This window comes from Carcharhinus amblyrhynchos, chromosome 7 (genome assembly GCF_965287045.1).
Source record: "Carcharhinus amblyrhynchos chromosome 7, sCarAmb.v2.hapA, whole genome shotgun sequence".
In the NCBI taxonomy this organism is placed as follows: domain Eukaryota; kingdom Metazoa; phylum Chordata; class Chondrichthyes; order Carcharhiniformes; family Carcharhinidae; genus Carcharhinus; species Carcharhinus amblyrhynchos.
The window spans coordinates 74,737,142-74,752,160 of NC_137330.1; the positions used below are offsets into that span (position 1 = coordinate 74,737,142).

A 15,019-nucleotide genomic window follows, 5' to 3' on the forward strand; every position below is an offset into this window, starting at 1 on the left:
TCATTTTGCAAATAGTGAACAATTGTGGCCAAGAACTGATCCCTGCGGAACTCACATCTTTCCACTCTGTAAAAAACTGATTTTATTTCAATCATGTTGACTAGGCTTGATATTCAGCTTTTGTAAATGATTTGCTATTTTGTCTTTGTTCATTGACTCCAACGTCTTATCAATTATAAATGTTAAACTAACTAACCTATATTTCCCTCCCTTCTGCCTTTCTCCCTTTTTAAGTTAGGGAATCACATTGGCTGATTTCCAAACTTTTAGTACCCCTCCTGGAATTTAGCAAGTTACAAAAAAATCTCAACCAATGAGTTCATTCCTCTGCAGCCACTTCTGTTGAAACCTTAGTGTGTAGTTCATTGCATCCTGGTGACTTGTCTGCCTTTAGCCTCTTGAGTTTCTCTAATACTCTATCACTTGTGATTACAATTTTTGTAAGTTTTACCATGTTATTTGAAATCAGCCCATATGATAGCTCATGGATATTTGCAATGTCTTCCATGGTGAAGACTAATGCAAAAATTTATTCAGCGCATCCGCCATTTCTTTGTTTGCTGTTATGAATTCACCAGCCTTGTTCAGTCGAGGTCCTACATTTACCTTTGCCGCCCACTCCCTATTTACATATCCATTGAAAGTCTTACTGTTGTTTTTATGCTGCATGCAAGTTTTCTCCCAAAATTCTATTTTTTCCCTTCTTATGTTCATAAAATCCTGCAGTCTTTTGCTGCAGGATCCTAAAAACTTTCCAGTCCTCTAGTCTCCCATTATTCCTTGCTACTTTATATATCCTGCTTTTCAATTTAACATTATCCTCGATCTTCTTTGTTAACCATGGATTTTGCCTCTTTCTCATGGAATCCCTCTTTCTGATTGAGATAAACTCCTGCAGAGCATTTGGATCAGCTGTTTGAATATCTGTCCCTGTTCATCTGCTGGCCTGTATCTTGTCTTGATTCCCCAGTTCATCTCAGCCAACTCCTCCCTCAGACATTGGCCTTATTTAAGTTCAGGATACTGGTTATGGTTCATTGGTGTTCACCCTCAAACTATATCTAGAATTCTATTATATTGTGATTCCTACCCCCAGGTGATCCTTAACAGAATCCCTTTTTAATCCTCCATCATAACACAAAACCAAATCTGAAATAGCCCATTCCCAGGTAGGTTCCACAATGTATTGTTCTAAAAAGGAATTCATAAGAACATAAGAACATAAGAAATAGGAGCAGGAGTAGGCCATCTAGCCCTTCGAGCCTGCCCCGCCATTCAATAAGATCATGGCTGATCTGTTGTGGCTCAGTTCCACTTTCCCGCCCTCTCCCCATAACCCTTAATCCCCTCTCTTATCAAGAACCCATCAACCCGCTTCTTAAAAATATTTAGCGAGGCAGCCTCCACCACTTCAACGGGCAGAGAATTCCAGAGATTCACCACCCTTTGAGTGAAGAAGTTCCTCCTCAACTCCGTTCTAAACCGCCTCCCCTTTATCTTGAGGCTGTGCCCCCTAGTCCTACTGTCTTTTTTGAGCGGGAAGAGTCTCTCCACCTCTATCCTATCCATCCCATTCATCATCTTATACGTCTCAATGAGATCTCCCCTCATTCTTCTAAACTCTAACGAGTACAAGCCTAGTTTATTCAGCCTCTCCTCATAGCTCTTCCTGATGCACTCCACAAATTCTTCTTTGATGTTGCCCTTGACAGTTTGGTTTGTCAAGTCAATATGCAGATTAAAATCTCCTAAGGTAATTACAGTTCCCTTCAAACATGCTTTTGATATTTCCCCACTTATGCACTGACTTCTTGAGAGGTCGCATTTGGGAGGTCTATAGATGACTTCATTTCAACTCAAACCAATTCTACATCACTATCCACTGCCTTTATATCATGATTCAGCACTGCTCCGAACCTGCTCTGATTAACAACGCTACCCCACCTCCTTTTCCCTTTAGCCTGTTCTTTTGGGACATTGTATACCCAAGAATTTTGAGTACCTAGTCCTAGTCACCTTGCAATCATGTTTCTGTAACTGTTAATATACTCGCATGTTGCAATCTGTGTTGTCAATTCATCTATCTTGTTGCAAATATTTCATGTAATCGGGTAATGAACATTTAGATTCATTTTTTTACATTTGTTTGCAACCCTGGATTGCTCTGTGTTGCAAGTTTTCATTTAGGTTTCTTGCCCCAACCTGTCACACTGTGAGGGTCAACTCCCTTCTCACTATCCTGTGCCACTGCTGCCTCATATAACCCTGATTTTTTTTTAAACTTCCATTCTTGGAACGTTCCCTTCTCCTAGTTAGGTGTCTTGTATGAGTCCTTGATGTAATGTAACATTCATATGATCTGTCCCTAACTGTAGTCTTCTGTTGACATGCAGACTGATCACTAACATGCATTTTTACCTTTAACTTCGACTTCCTAATTTTCCAAGCAACTGACCCCTCACCCCTCACTCTTTAGTTTAAAGCTCTCCCTACTTCCCTAGTTAGGCAATCCGCAAAACACTGGTCCAAGCTTGGCTCAGATGTAGGCTGTCCCAATGGTACAACCCCATTTTCCCAAGAACTGATGGCAATGTCCCACAAACCAATATCCATTTCTCCCACACCAGTCCTTGAACCATGTATTCACCTCTCAAGTTCTACGTTTCATTTTCCAAAATTGCCAATGGCTCACAAAGTAATCCAAAGATCCTAACCTTGGAGGTTCTGTTCTTTAATTTAGCGCCTAACTTGTCAAACGGCTTACAATGTACTTCTTTCCCAATTTTTGCTATGTCATTGGTACCTACATGGATCACGACCACTAGATCCTCCCCGTCCCACCATAAGTTCCTCTCCAGCCCAGAGCAGATGTCCTGAACACTGGTATCGGGCAGGCGATGCCGCCTTTGAGATTCTCGATCCTGGCTACAGAGAACAGTGTCTATTCCCCTGACTATACTGTCCCCAATTCCAGTTACATTTATCTTTTCTTCCCCCCACTTGAATAGCGCCCTGAACCACGCTGTCGTTGTCAGTTTGCTCATCATTCCTACAGGCCCTCTCTCATCCACATAAAGAGTAATAATCTAATACCTGTTGGACAGGGACAAGGGCTGAGGCTCCTGCAGGGCTATCTTTTTGATCTTTCTACCTGCCTCATTCATGGCCACACTCTCCTGTTCCTGACCACTGACTGAATTCAAAGTAGTTAATCGCATGGGTGCGACTGCCTCCTGAAACACAGAGACCAGGTATCTCTCCCCCTCCATGATATGTCGTGGCGTCCAAAGCTTCAACTCCAGCTCATCAACTCTGAGCCTCGGTTCCTCAAGCAACCAATGCTTACTACAGACATATTCACTAGGGAGCGACAGTAGGGTCCACCAGCTCCCACATCATGCAGGCATGAATTCCTTTATTATTTAATTAGTTTGTAACTTGGTTTTTAACTTATAAAGTAGAAATTATTCATGCTTTTTTATTCTGTGTCTTCACTGGTCTCCTTGTTCTTTTATTCTGTGTAACCACTGGTCTCCTCATGTCTTTGATCGCAGCTGCACTCCAGGATAAAAGTGGCGCATCCATGAGGCAGAGAGCATCATGGGTAATGCATATAGAGAGGCGGTCACATCACAGGCTAAGACTCCACAGGCAAAAAGGGAATGGGTGACCACCAAGCACAACAGGAAGGCTAGAAAGGTGGTGCAGGAATCTTCTGTGGCTATTCCCCTTCCAAACAGATATATCACTTTGGGTACTGTTGGGGAGAATGGCCTCTGAGCGTAAAGCAGTAGCAGCCAAATTCATTGAACCATGTTTGGTTCTGCTGCATGGGAGAGGAATTAAAAAGTGTGAGAATACAATAGCTGTAGGGGATTCAACTGTGAGAGGGTGGTATGTTTCCTCCCTAGTGCTGGGTTAAAGATGTCTCAGTAGGGAATGTAAAAACATAAGCTTCTATAGGTATGTGAAGAGAAAAAGTTTGGTGAGCACAAATGTAGGCCACAGAGAATATATGTAATGAGGAACAAACAAGTGACTGACCAACTAAGTACATTTGGTTCTGCCTTCATAAAAGAGGACACTATTGAAGTATCAGAAATGTTGGGTTTTAGTGAGAGGGAGAAACTGAAGGAAATCAGTATTAGCAGGGAAATGGTGTTGGGGAAATTAATGGGATTGAAGGTTAATAAATCCCCAGGGTCTGATAATCTATATCTCAGATTAGTTAAGGAAGTGGCTCTGGAAATAGTGAATACATTGGTCATCATCTTCCAATATTTTATAAAACAGTTCCTATGGAATGGAGGGTAACTGATGTTACCCAACTATTTTAAAAGGGAGGCAGAGAGAAAACAGGGAAGGTAGAGAGAAAACAGGGAATTATACACCAGTTAGTCAGATGTCAGTAGTGAGGAAAGTTCAAGAGTCCTTTATAAAAGATTTAATAGCAGAACGCTTGGAAAACAGTGACAGGATTGGGCAGGGTCCATACGGATTTACAAAAGGGAAATCTTGCTTGACAGATCTACTGGAATTCTTCGAGCATGTAACTAGTAGAGTGGAAGAGGGGAAGCCAGTGGATGTGGTTTATTTGCACTGTCAAAAGACTTTTCACAAGGTCTCATATAAGAGATTAGCACATAAAATTGAAGTGCTTGGGATTGGAGGTAGTGTATTGAGATGGATAGAAAACTAGTTTGCAGACAGGAAACAGAACAGGAATACAGAAAATGCTGGAAAATCTCAGCAGGTCTGGCAGCATCTGTAAGGAGAGAAAAGAGCTGATGTTTCAAGTCCAGACAATCCCTTGTCAAAGGGCCATCTGAACTCAAAACATCAGCTTTTTTGTCTCCGTACAGATGCTGCCAGACCTGCTGAGATTTTCCAACATTTTCACTTTTGGTTTCAGATTCCAGCATCCTCAGTAATTTGCTTTTAAAGAATAGGAATAAATGGGTCTTTTTCCAAGTGGCAGGCAGTGACTAATGGTGTACCACAGGGATCAGTGCTATTGCTATTCACAATATATACTGGTGATTTAGATGAGGGAACTAAATATCTCCAAATTTACAGACAGCACAATGTTCGGGGGAGGGGAGGAGGCGAGAGATGCAGAGTTGCTTCAATATGATTTGGACAAGTTGAATGCGTGGGGAAATGCATGGTGGATGTTGGATAATGTGGATAAATGTGAGGTTATTCACTTTAGCAGCAAAAACAGGAAGGCAGATTATTATCTGAATGGCTATAGATAGAGAGATGGGAGTGTGCAACAGAAACTGGGGGCAGGATTTTCTGGCCACGCTTGCCCCAAGACTGGAATGTCCTGCCCCAAGGTCAACACACCTTGGCATGATCCGTGTCCCACCTGCTACAATTCTTATGGCGGGCGAGGCAGGAAAATTGCATTCTGGGTTTCCACTGAAAGTAAGCCTGCGGCTGCAGCAGGCAGTCTAGAAGGCAAATTATATGTTGGCCTTCATAGTAAGCGTATTAAAGTACAGGAGCAGAGATGTCTTACTGCCATTATACCATGGTGAGACTACCCCTGGACCATTGTATGCAGTTTTGGTTTTTGTATCCGAGAAAGAATGTTCTTGCTATGGAGAGAGTACAGCAAAGGTATACCAAACTGATTCCAACATGGCAGAATTGACTTATGAGGAGTTGGTTAAGGTTATATTCGCTGGGGTTTAGACGAATAAGGAGCAATCTCATAGAAACCTATAAAAGTCTAACAGGGCTGACAGGATAGATGCAGAATGTTCCCGATGGCAGGGGAATTCACAGCGTTCACGGTCTAAGGATACGAGGTAAAACATTTAGGACTGAGATGCGGAGTAATTCCTTCCCCTGGAGAATGGTGAGCTTGTCGAATTCTCTACCATAGAAAGAAGTTGAGGCCAAACATTGTTTTCAAGAAGGAGAGAAATAAAGGGGCGGTCTTACCAAAAACATTCTAAGTGCCAAATGAACGTGAAAATGGCAGAGAATCGTGCCCATTTTTTGGAGCTCTCAGACATGACCTCATGCCACTTTAGTGCAAAAAAGAGGCAAAATGTGATTCACAACAGTTAGGCGGGTGGACAAAGTCTATTCTAACTCAGAAGCCAGCTGTTGATAGCTAGCAGGCGCCATTGCACATGCGCCAATCTCCCAGTGCATCAAGTGTTTCCAAGAGTACGCAATTAATGCACTTGGAGAAATCTCACTCCTCCGCCCACCCACCAGGAATCACATCCTCAGCCCCACCGGTCATGCCAGACTGTCCGATTGTTTCTCCCCCACCTAATTCTGGCAGCACCCCCGGCTGACTTCAATCCCCACCCCCATCCTGTCCCCCAGCCTATAGCTGCCCATTTCACACCCTGCCCTGGCTGATTATCGTCCAGGCCAATCACCGATTGCAGAGTGTGCAGCCCCCCCCACCGGTCCCACCGCTGAGGTCATGACATCTGGTCCCTGTTGCTATGGATTCTTGCCAGTGAGAACCTTCACCAGCAAGGCCGTTAAGGCAAGTAAGCCTGGACAATTCCAACTCAGGCTCAGTAGTAATATTTAAATTCTGACTTAAATAATATAATCAGCCTTGCACCCTTCCCAGCTGTGAGGCTGATCACTCAAACTACACAGTCCCAGTAGTTTTGCGAGAGATGGGAAACTGGGCAGCCACCTGCTTTTTCACCTCTCTCATGATCTTACCAGCTCACCATGCCGATCAACCAGTGGGACGGGCCAGTAAGATCGCCCCCATAGCTTCTGGGGTTATAGGGATCTAAGGATATGAGGGAAAAGTGGGAACAGGTTATTGCTTTGGATGATCAGCCATCATCATAATGGGATGGCGGAGCAGGCTTGAAAGGGCAAATGGCCTACTCCTACTCCTATTTCCTCTGTTTCTATGTTAGTAACAAGGATAAAGATTACCATGAAACAGATGTTCTCTGCTGCAGTGGATACTTTACCCCAGTGGCAGGCATGAAGCTTTTACCCTCTGTCATTTGGCAAGTGACTTTTATTTTAACTGACAGAATGTATTTTTTTTTTAATTTTGTTTTAACATGTGGCATCATGTACTGACACCATCACAAAAACGTTTGTGGACAAATGCAGCAAATGTTTCTTACTGAAACATCTTCATGCTCTAGCACAAAGCTGTGGAAGCTTTTTTCTCTAATTCATTTTACTGTTCTTCTGCAGCATTCCAATTTGTTAACAGCATTGTATTTACACGGATGAATTTGCAATGGTATTTCTCAGGAATGCGAAACATTCTGCTCCTGCTGTGCAGTGTGGATGAGTTCTGACTCCATCCATGTGCAACTCAACTTGTTGGTGCACTGGGACAGTTTTTCAGCTAAAGAATGATCCGTGAGGAAAAAGAGAGTGCAAAACGAAGGTCTCCCCAACAAATAAGTTATATTTGTTGCCATCCTGCTTTTTAAATAAACGGGAAAAACTTTTTATAAGTATTACAAACAAATGTGATGGTCTCAAACGGGCAAGGGGATCACAATGCATAATTAAAACGGGCTGATTGCTTCCGAAAAGGACGGACTTGGTGCGGGCTTACCTGATAGTAATGTGGAGTTGGTTAACATCAGTGACTGCACACCTGAGCAAAATTGTGAGATCGCAGAACGAGTTCAAGCCAGCCTGCTGTACATGAAGACAGGTTACACCTCTTAGGGGGAACTGCATGTTGGCTGGGCCCAATCCGTTACTATCACAAAATTGGCCCATTGTTACCTCCACAATATTTTCCTTGCCTGCCCCTTCTTCAAGTTATCTGTAGATAATATCATAATTCATCCCCTTGAAACCTCCAGAGTTGAATAATCCTGGATGGACTCCCATTCTCGGTAAAACCATACCATGCACAGCTCTACTGTCTTTATCCCATCTCTCACCAAGCTCTACTCACTCAATGGTCGGGATTCTCTGATCTTGTTCACCCCGCCATTGCTGCCAACAGAACTTGGTGCTCAGCCAAAACTCCATTCACAACAACAGGAATCCCAGGCGCAGGGCAAGGTCCGAGAATTCTGGCCAATATTTCAGTCCTTGTTGATCTGTTCTGACCCTCAATCCCCTGACATGTTAAATTTAGTATTCACATCCACATGCTTAAACCTCTTCTTGGCCTTGGCTCTATCTACCTCTAATGACCTCTCATCTACCTTGTCTCAAAACTTCTATTCCCCTGATTCTGGCCTCACGTGCATTTCCCTATCTCTTCCCCAGTCTCACCTCTCCCGTTGCCTCACAATTGATAGCTATATCTTAGGCCACCTAGTTTGGAATTCTTTCCATAAGCCACTTCGTTACTTGATTCTTTAAAATCATTTTCTTCATCCAAATTTTTGGTTATTCCTCCAAATACTTCTACCTTAAAATAAGCACGCATCTAAAAATGCTGTAGGATCTTTCTCTGCTAATGTTGTCGGCCACGATTCTTCTGAATTGGGACAAAGTGCCCATGCTGGTGGGTAAATGAGAGTATTTTCTGCTGGCGTTGGCAGCATCTTTCAGGTGGGATTTACCCACCTGAAAGAATCCCCCGTCATATGTAATATGCTGCACATGCCAGCAAAGGAATTGAACTTTCCTCTTAGGCAAGGCTAAGAAAAAAAATAATAGCATGAACAGAATCTGACTTTTTAAAATTGTTTCTTATTAAATTAAGACAGCTAGAAAATTAGCGATTTAGCATTTGAAGCAAAATTTTTTTCACACAACTCAATAATTGAGCTATTCATTTCTCAGGTGAAGTCTTCAGTGCTCAGAATAAATGGAGAACAAAGATCTGCCTCTCATCCCAAATGAGGTTCAGGAGAATGGGTCAATGTGTGAAGAATCACTTGAATTTGATGGAAGAAATCTCTCAAAGTTGAATCTCTGTGAAGAAAGTAAGTATCCTTCCTTATGAAGAGAATTGGAAATGAATAGAAAAGCATGACTGTTTTCATTGAAAGATGAATCACCTCCCATTCTCTTCTCTGCTGTTATTCTGATTACTATTTGACAACTACGACTTGGAAGCCCAAAGTGATTTTCATAAATGTGATTGGTTGAAAGAGCTCCCAAGTTCACCAATTCCTGCCCATTCCAGTATTGCTTTTGAGCTGGATTTTTCTTATTACTAATCAATGAAGTTTTAGTGCATTTCTTCAATTGCCTAATCGGGTTGTCTAATAGGAGGCAGAGAGTTGGTATCAATGGGTGCTATTCTGATTGGCGGTTGGTGACTAGTGGAGTGCCACAGGGATCGGTGCTGGGGCTTCAGCTATTTACCATTTATATAGATGATCTGGAGGAGGGGGCTGAGTGTAGGGTGTCGAAATTTGCTGATGTCACGAAGATAAGTGGAAAAGCAAATTGTGCAGAGGGTGTGCAAAGTCTGCAGAGGGATCTCTTTAAGCTGAGCAAGTGGGCGAGGAACTGGCAGATGTTAGCAAGTGTGAGGTTATCCACTTTGGCAGGAATAATAGTAGGAGGGATTACTATTTAAAGGGCAAAAAGCCGCAGCATGCTACGGCGCAGAGGGACCTGGGGGTCCTTGTGCATGAGTCGCAAAAACCCAGTCTGCAGGTGCAGCAGGTGATCAAGAAGGCAAATGGGATGCTGGCCTTCATAGCGAGGGGGATAGAATATAAAAGCAGGGAGGTCTTGCTGCAACTATACAGGGCACTGATGAGGCCGCAGCTGGAGTACTGTGTGCAGTTTTGGTCGCTGCCCTTGCGCAAGGATATTTTGGCCTTGGAGGGGGTGCAGAGGAGGTTCACTAGGCTGATACCGGAGATGAGGGGGTTGGACTATGAAGAGAGGCTGAATAGACTGGGTCTCTACTCGTTGGAGTTTCGAAGGATGAGGGGGGATCTTATAGAGACATATAAGATAATGAAGGGGATGGATAGGGTAGAGGTACAGAGATTCTTCCTGCTCAGAAAGGACAGTAGGACTAGAGGGCACAGCCTCAAGATAAGCGGGGGGCAGTTTAGAACGGAGTTGAGGAGGAACTTCTTCACTCAAAGGGTGGTGAATTTCTGGAATTCTCTGCCCGTTGAAGTGGTGGAGGCTACCTCGCTAAATGTATTTAAGACACGGGTAGATAGGTTTTTGGTAGGCAAGGGAATTAAGGGTTATGGGGAGAAAGCAGGAAAGTGGAACTGAGCCACTTCAGATCAGCCATGATCTTATTGAACGGCGGGGCAGGCTCGAAGGGCTAGGTGGCCTACTCCTGCTCCTATTTCTTATGTTCAATCAGTTCCTAACAAGGCTGCAGTTTCTAAAAAATCTGTTTGCTGGACGGGACATCACTGGCAAGGCCAGTTTTTATTGCCCATCCCTATGGCCACTTAAGCAAGTAGTTATGAGATCAACCACATTGATGTGGGGCTAACTGCTGTTTTCCTGCTGGTCTTATTTGCATTGGCTATAGTGAGAGCCAATGGTGCAGCAGCTGCAACTTTCCTGGAGTTGCACTCTGATACTTGGTGGGCAATCGAGTTCAACAAATGGAGTGGCTGTCAGAAATTGTGAGATTTCTGTCACAGAAGAGTTTGAAGCACTTAAGTAGAGATTTCTGTGACTACAGTGAAGCCAAGCACTGCTTTCAGAGTAAGAGTTCACCCATTTAAGACAGAGATGAGAAGGAATTTCAACTCTCAGCGGGTGGCGAATCTGTGAAATTCTTTACTTCAGAGGGCTGTAAAGGCTGGGTCGTTATGTATGTTCAAGGCTGAGACAAACATTTTTAAGCAATAAGGGAATCATGGGTTATGGGGATAAGGCAGTAAAATGAAGTTAAGAATTATCACATGATCTCATTAATAGGCAAAGCAGACTCAATGAACCGAAGGGGCTACTTCTGCTCTTATATCTTATGTCTTTATGTTCTTGCATCCCTCTCATGTGTTTGTTCCCTATCTATTGCTGAAGAGCTTTGGTTAATCTTTACTTTTAAAGGCTGCACCAAGGTTTCCAGACAGTTTTATTTGGGTTTTACTCCAATGTCGACATCAGTGTCATATGAGAAGAGACTAAGCCAGCTAGGGTTATATTCATTGGAGTTTAGGAGAGTGAGAGAGAATCTCATAGAAACTTATAAAATTCTAACAGGATTGACAGGGTAGATTCAGAAAGAATGTTCCCGAGGGTGGGGGAGTCCAGAACTAGGGATCAGTTTGAGGATAAGGGGTAAACCTTTTAGAACAGAGGTGAGGGGAAATTTCTTCACCCAGAGGGTAGTGAATGTGCGGGATTCACTACCACAGAATGTAGTTGATTTCAAGAAAAAGTTATATATAGCTCTTAGGGCTAAAGGGATCAAGGGATCTGGGGTTACGGGGGATCAGGATATTGAATTCAATGATCAGCCATGATTAAAATGAAGATAGAGCGGGCTTGAAGGGCCGAATGGCCTACTCCTGCTTTTAGTTTTTATGTGTAATAGGAATGCAAATGAGTAGGCCCAGGAAATCCACCTGTCATTCCCTGTGCTGGGCCACAGGATGGTGACAACTGTAAGGCAACGAGGCAACTGTGACGACTTATTTTGAGGAAATTCTAGGCTTTCACCACAAATAATGTATTGCAATGGAAGATCTGCCTGAAGGTGCTTTCAGTGATCAGCATTATGACATGAATTCCTTTTGTAATTGTAAATCAGTGAGAGCAGATCTTGCTCATGGACACTGCTGTATCCATAAGCAAGACAGCAACTCAGAGCATGCTATGCCAATTCTTCAAATTTAGCATGCATCAATAGAGTTTCATGAATATAGATGCTGTGTGGATAGCACTGGGAGAATCACTGTGCCCACATGTTCAGGAGGAAATAGTCACGGGAACAACAGAGTCTTGCTGCCCCAGAGCCAACTCAGGTCCTGAGTGCCTATGGATTCTGAATGCACAGCACCATCTTATAAAAAGGTGATCGATCTCTGTGCAAAAGTATCTACAGAAGTCATTTGAACCTGCTCAAGACATCTTGCAAAGCTAGGTACAAGGAGGAGGGAGACCACCAGCCACATCTGTGTATGCATTGATGTCTGTGCTTATCTACCCTAGAGCATGTGACAAGCCCAAAGCATCTGAATTGGAGCCATCACTGACACAGACAGTAAACACAGTCAGAGTACCACCTGTGACTACTCAGCTGGTTATAAAGTTGTTGATTCTAGTGTGCAAGAGATCCCCTTTAGCAGTTTCAGCGTGCTGGGGGAATATGATGAACACTGGTTTTGAGCAATGATCCACAAACCTCATTGGCAGAGGTCTCAGTGCTGCTGGTTTTCTCACAGGCCAGGTGAAATGCTGAGGGAATGTCCAACAGCTGGAGTATGACTGGAGTAGTCACAAATGAAGCTGTATAGTCTCTCAGAACAACACTGTGTACGCTACACCCCCACTACCGTGCCAATAGCTAAGACAAGTTTACTTTGTCAAGTCAGTTGCAGTGTCATCCTAACAATGGACAGATAAAGGGTACAGAGACCTGCATTTCCAACTGCCTCCCAACAAAGTTTGACACCAACCAGCAAACTGTACACTTCCATACAAGAAACCACATCTTAAGTTTAGAATGGGCTGGATTTTGCAGAGCCCACTGGAGCAGGCAGTTTGGTGGGTGGGCACACAGAGTTACCCGATAGGTTGTGCAGCAGACTTCTAGCAGTGTTAAAACTGTGAGCAATTAAATCAGCACAGCAATGTGAAAAAATAAGAAATGTCCATTAGTGCAGGAAGCTCATTGATTTGCTTTAATTGCACACTTGTATATAATCGAAATGCAATCCCATGTGATTTAATCCTGCCTCCCCACCTTAATGAAACTCAGACCTGTGAGTTTCATGTCTTTAGTAAAAATTAATGATTTATATATAGCTTTCTTGGCTCACTGTGAGAGTCCTTTGTAATTCCAGGAGACCATGTCAAAGGGCACCACACTGATTTTGGAGATGATATCGCTTTGTTAAAAACTTCTTGAGCTCATTCCCCAAGGGGAGAATCCTTAGATAAGAAATGCTGAAGCCAGAAGTACTGCACCCAAATTTTTTAAAGGGGCAGGTGGCAGCAGGGGAAAAGAGTAATGGGAAGAAAGATGCAAGTGGAGAGATAGTTGTAACAAGGGAAGAAGGAGTAAGGGAAGGAGTTCGGAGTGGGTAAAGGTAAGGAGGGATAAAGGAGTAAGGGGGGAAGTGGAACGTCCAGGTGAACATGCAAGGGAGGGGCTTGTAGAGTCAATGACCACCCCCTGGGGAGCAAACTGAGGCTGGGCGTGTTAGGATGCAATGGTGAGTGTGAGGGGGGAGCAGAGAGAACTGGTTGGGTGGGAGGGTGAGGATGTGCTGGTAGCGGTAATAAGGACAATGAGGGTGGTCGTTGGCAACACAGCAGTAGTACAGATGGCGGGCAGGAGAAGGTATGTGGGGTGGGGTGGTGAGAAAGAGGAGGTCAGGGAGATTGGTGGTGGTGGAGTTTTCAGGCAGACCGGGAACGTGTACATTTACCTGCATGTTCCTGAAGGAACTTTCCACCAATGGGCCAGCTGCTCCCTCTGCCAGAGGATGAGGTTGAAGGGTTCACAGACCAAGAGGATTCAGAGGGAGCATCCTGTGATTGGAGAAGCAACTCCTTGGAGAGTCTTCCACTTCACTTAGCTGTCTAGTGGGAATTTTGGATAGTGGCTATGGGGGCCACAAAGAAGGCCACAACCCGGCCCATGGGCCATGGGTTAAACAAGCCTAGTCTCTGTGCATCATGGAAAGACATTTTTGCCACGCATGGGCCAGAATTTTAGGTATAAAGCTCAGACGTGTGCTGACCCAGAAGCATGTAAAATTGTGTGAGAAGACATTGGATCGGGCACATACTCCAATTTTATCACACCTACAAGTGATATTTCTGTAGTCAGGCACACACATGAGTCAGAAGCGCTTGATAGTCAAGAAGACAATTTAAATTACTAAAGCACCAAATGCCAGGGTTTTGCATTGCCCATCTGCCTTTATGGTTAGTTGACATGCGAATGGCAAAATGGTCTTTAAATTAATGTTGCCACCTCAATTCAAAGTGGGATGAAAGTTTAGGGTTCAAATAAAGCTACCAAATGTGTCTGGGGACCGTATGATTGTGCTGCCCAGGCACGCATGGCCTAGCTTTAACATTGAGATTTATTTTCCACAGTTCCTTAGCAGCGGTTTCCCTGACGGAGCACATCAGAAATATCAGCCCGCAGCCTTCTTTCTTTTCTCAGCGACCACTCTCTTCCCACCCTCCCCAGCAACACTTGGTCTTTCAAGAGCACGTTTCACACTGGATGGCCAGTAATTGGGCAGACAGCGTGCAATCGCACTCTGGTACCGACCGCAGCTGGGAACACATTTTGCGTCCGCTCCTGGGCCCTCCAAGTAGCACGTACAATGGGCAAAAGTTTCATGCCATGGATTTCCAGACCTAATCATCTTGAACAACTATGCACAGTTTGCTAACAAATACTTCAGGGAGTTCACTGAATTTTGCAGGTTTTCCCACATGACTAGCTCGCTTAGACACTGCAGACTAATGTTAAGATTAAAAGGGGAGTGCAGAGGGTAAAGGCTGTTTAGAAAAGAATGACCACTTAGCAGTGCCAGCTTAATGTCATCATTCTATCCCACTCCAGAATAGTATGGCTTCAAGCATGCTTTTAATGGGAAGGAGGCTGAGGACTCAACTTCTTTCTCTTCTGCACACACTTACGCCATTTCTGACTGCAGCAGATTTGAATAAGGACAGGGAGAAGGAGGATGCGTTGTGCTCCAATCAGAGCCACAGAGTGCACCAACCACAGAGTACACGACCTCCAGTGTCAAGAGTCACTGTGGATTCAGCATCAAGCTTGTCATGGCCAAGTTCTTGAGAAAACATCGCATCCACGATCCCAGTTTGTGGAGGCAGAAAATAATATAGTTTGAAGAAACAGGACTGCAATAGTTTCTCCAAAGAGTGTCTGTATAGCATGCAAGAAACA

General features: G+C 43.9%; 1 protein-coding gene across 1 annotated transcript in view; it reads left to right on the plus strand.

The window, feature by feature from the left end:
• The window catches only part of LOC145345062 (scavenger receptor class A member 5-like), a 93,806-nt gene that overhangs the window by 4,350 nt on the left and 74,437 nt on the right, over positions 1 to 15,019 (plus strand). Inside the window, exon 2 of the mRNA XM_080192614.1 lies at positions 8,770 to 8,912. Coding sequence (XP_080048740.1) covers positions 8,795 to 8,912 — 118 coding nt within the window. The 5' untranslated portion in view covers positions 8,770 to 8,794. The remainder of the gene's footprint in view (positions 1 to 8,769; positions 8,913 to 15,019) is intronic.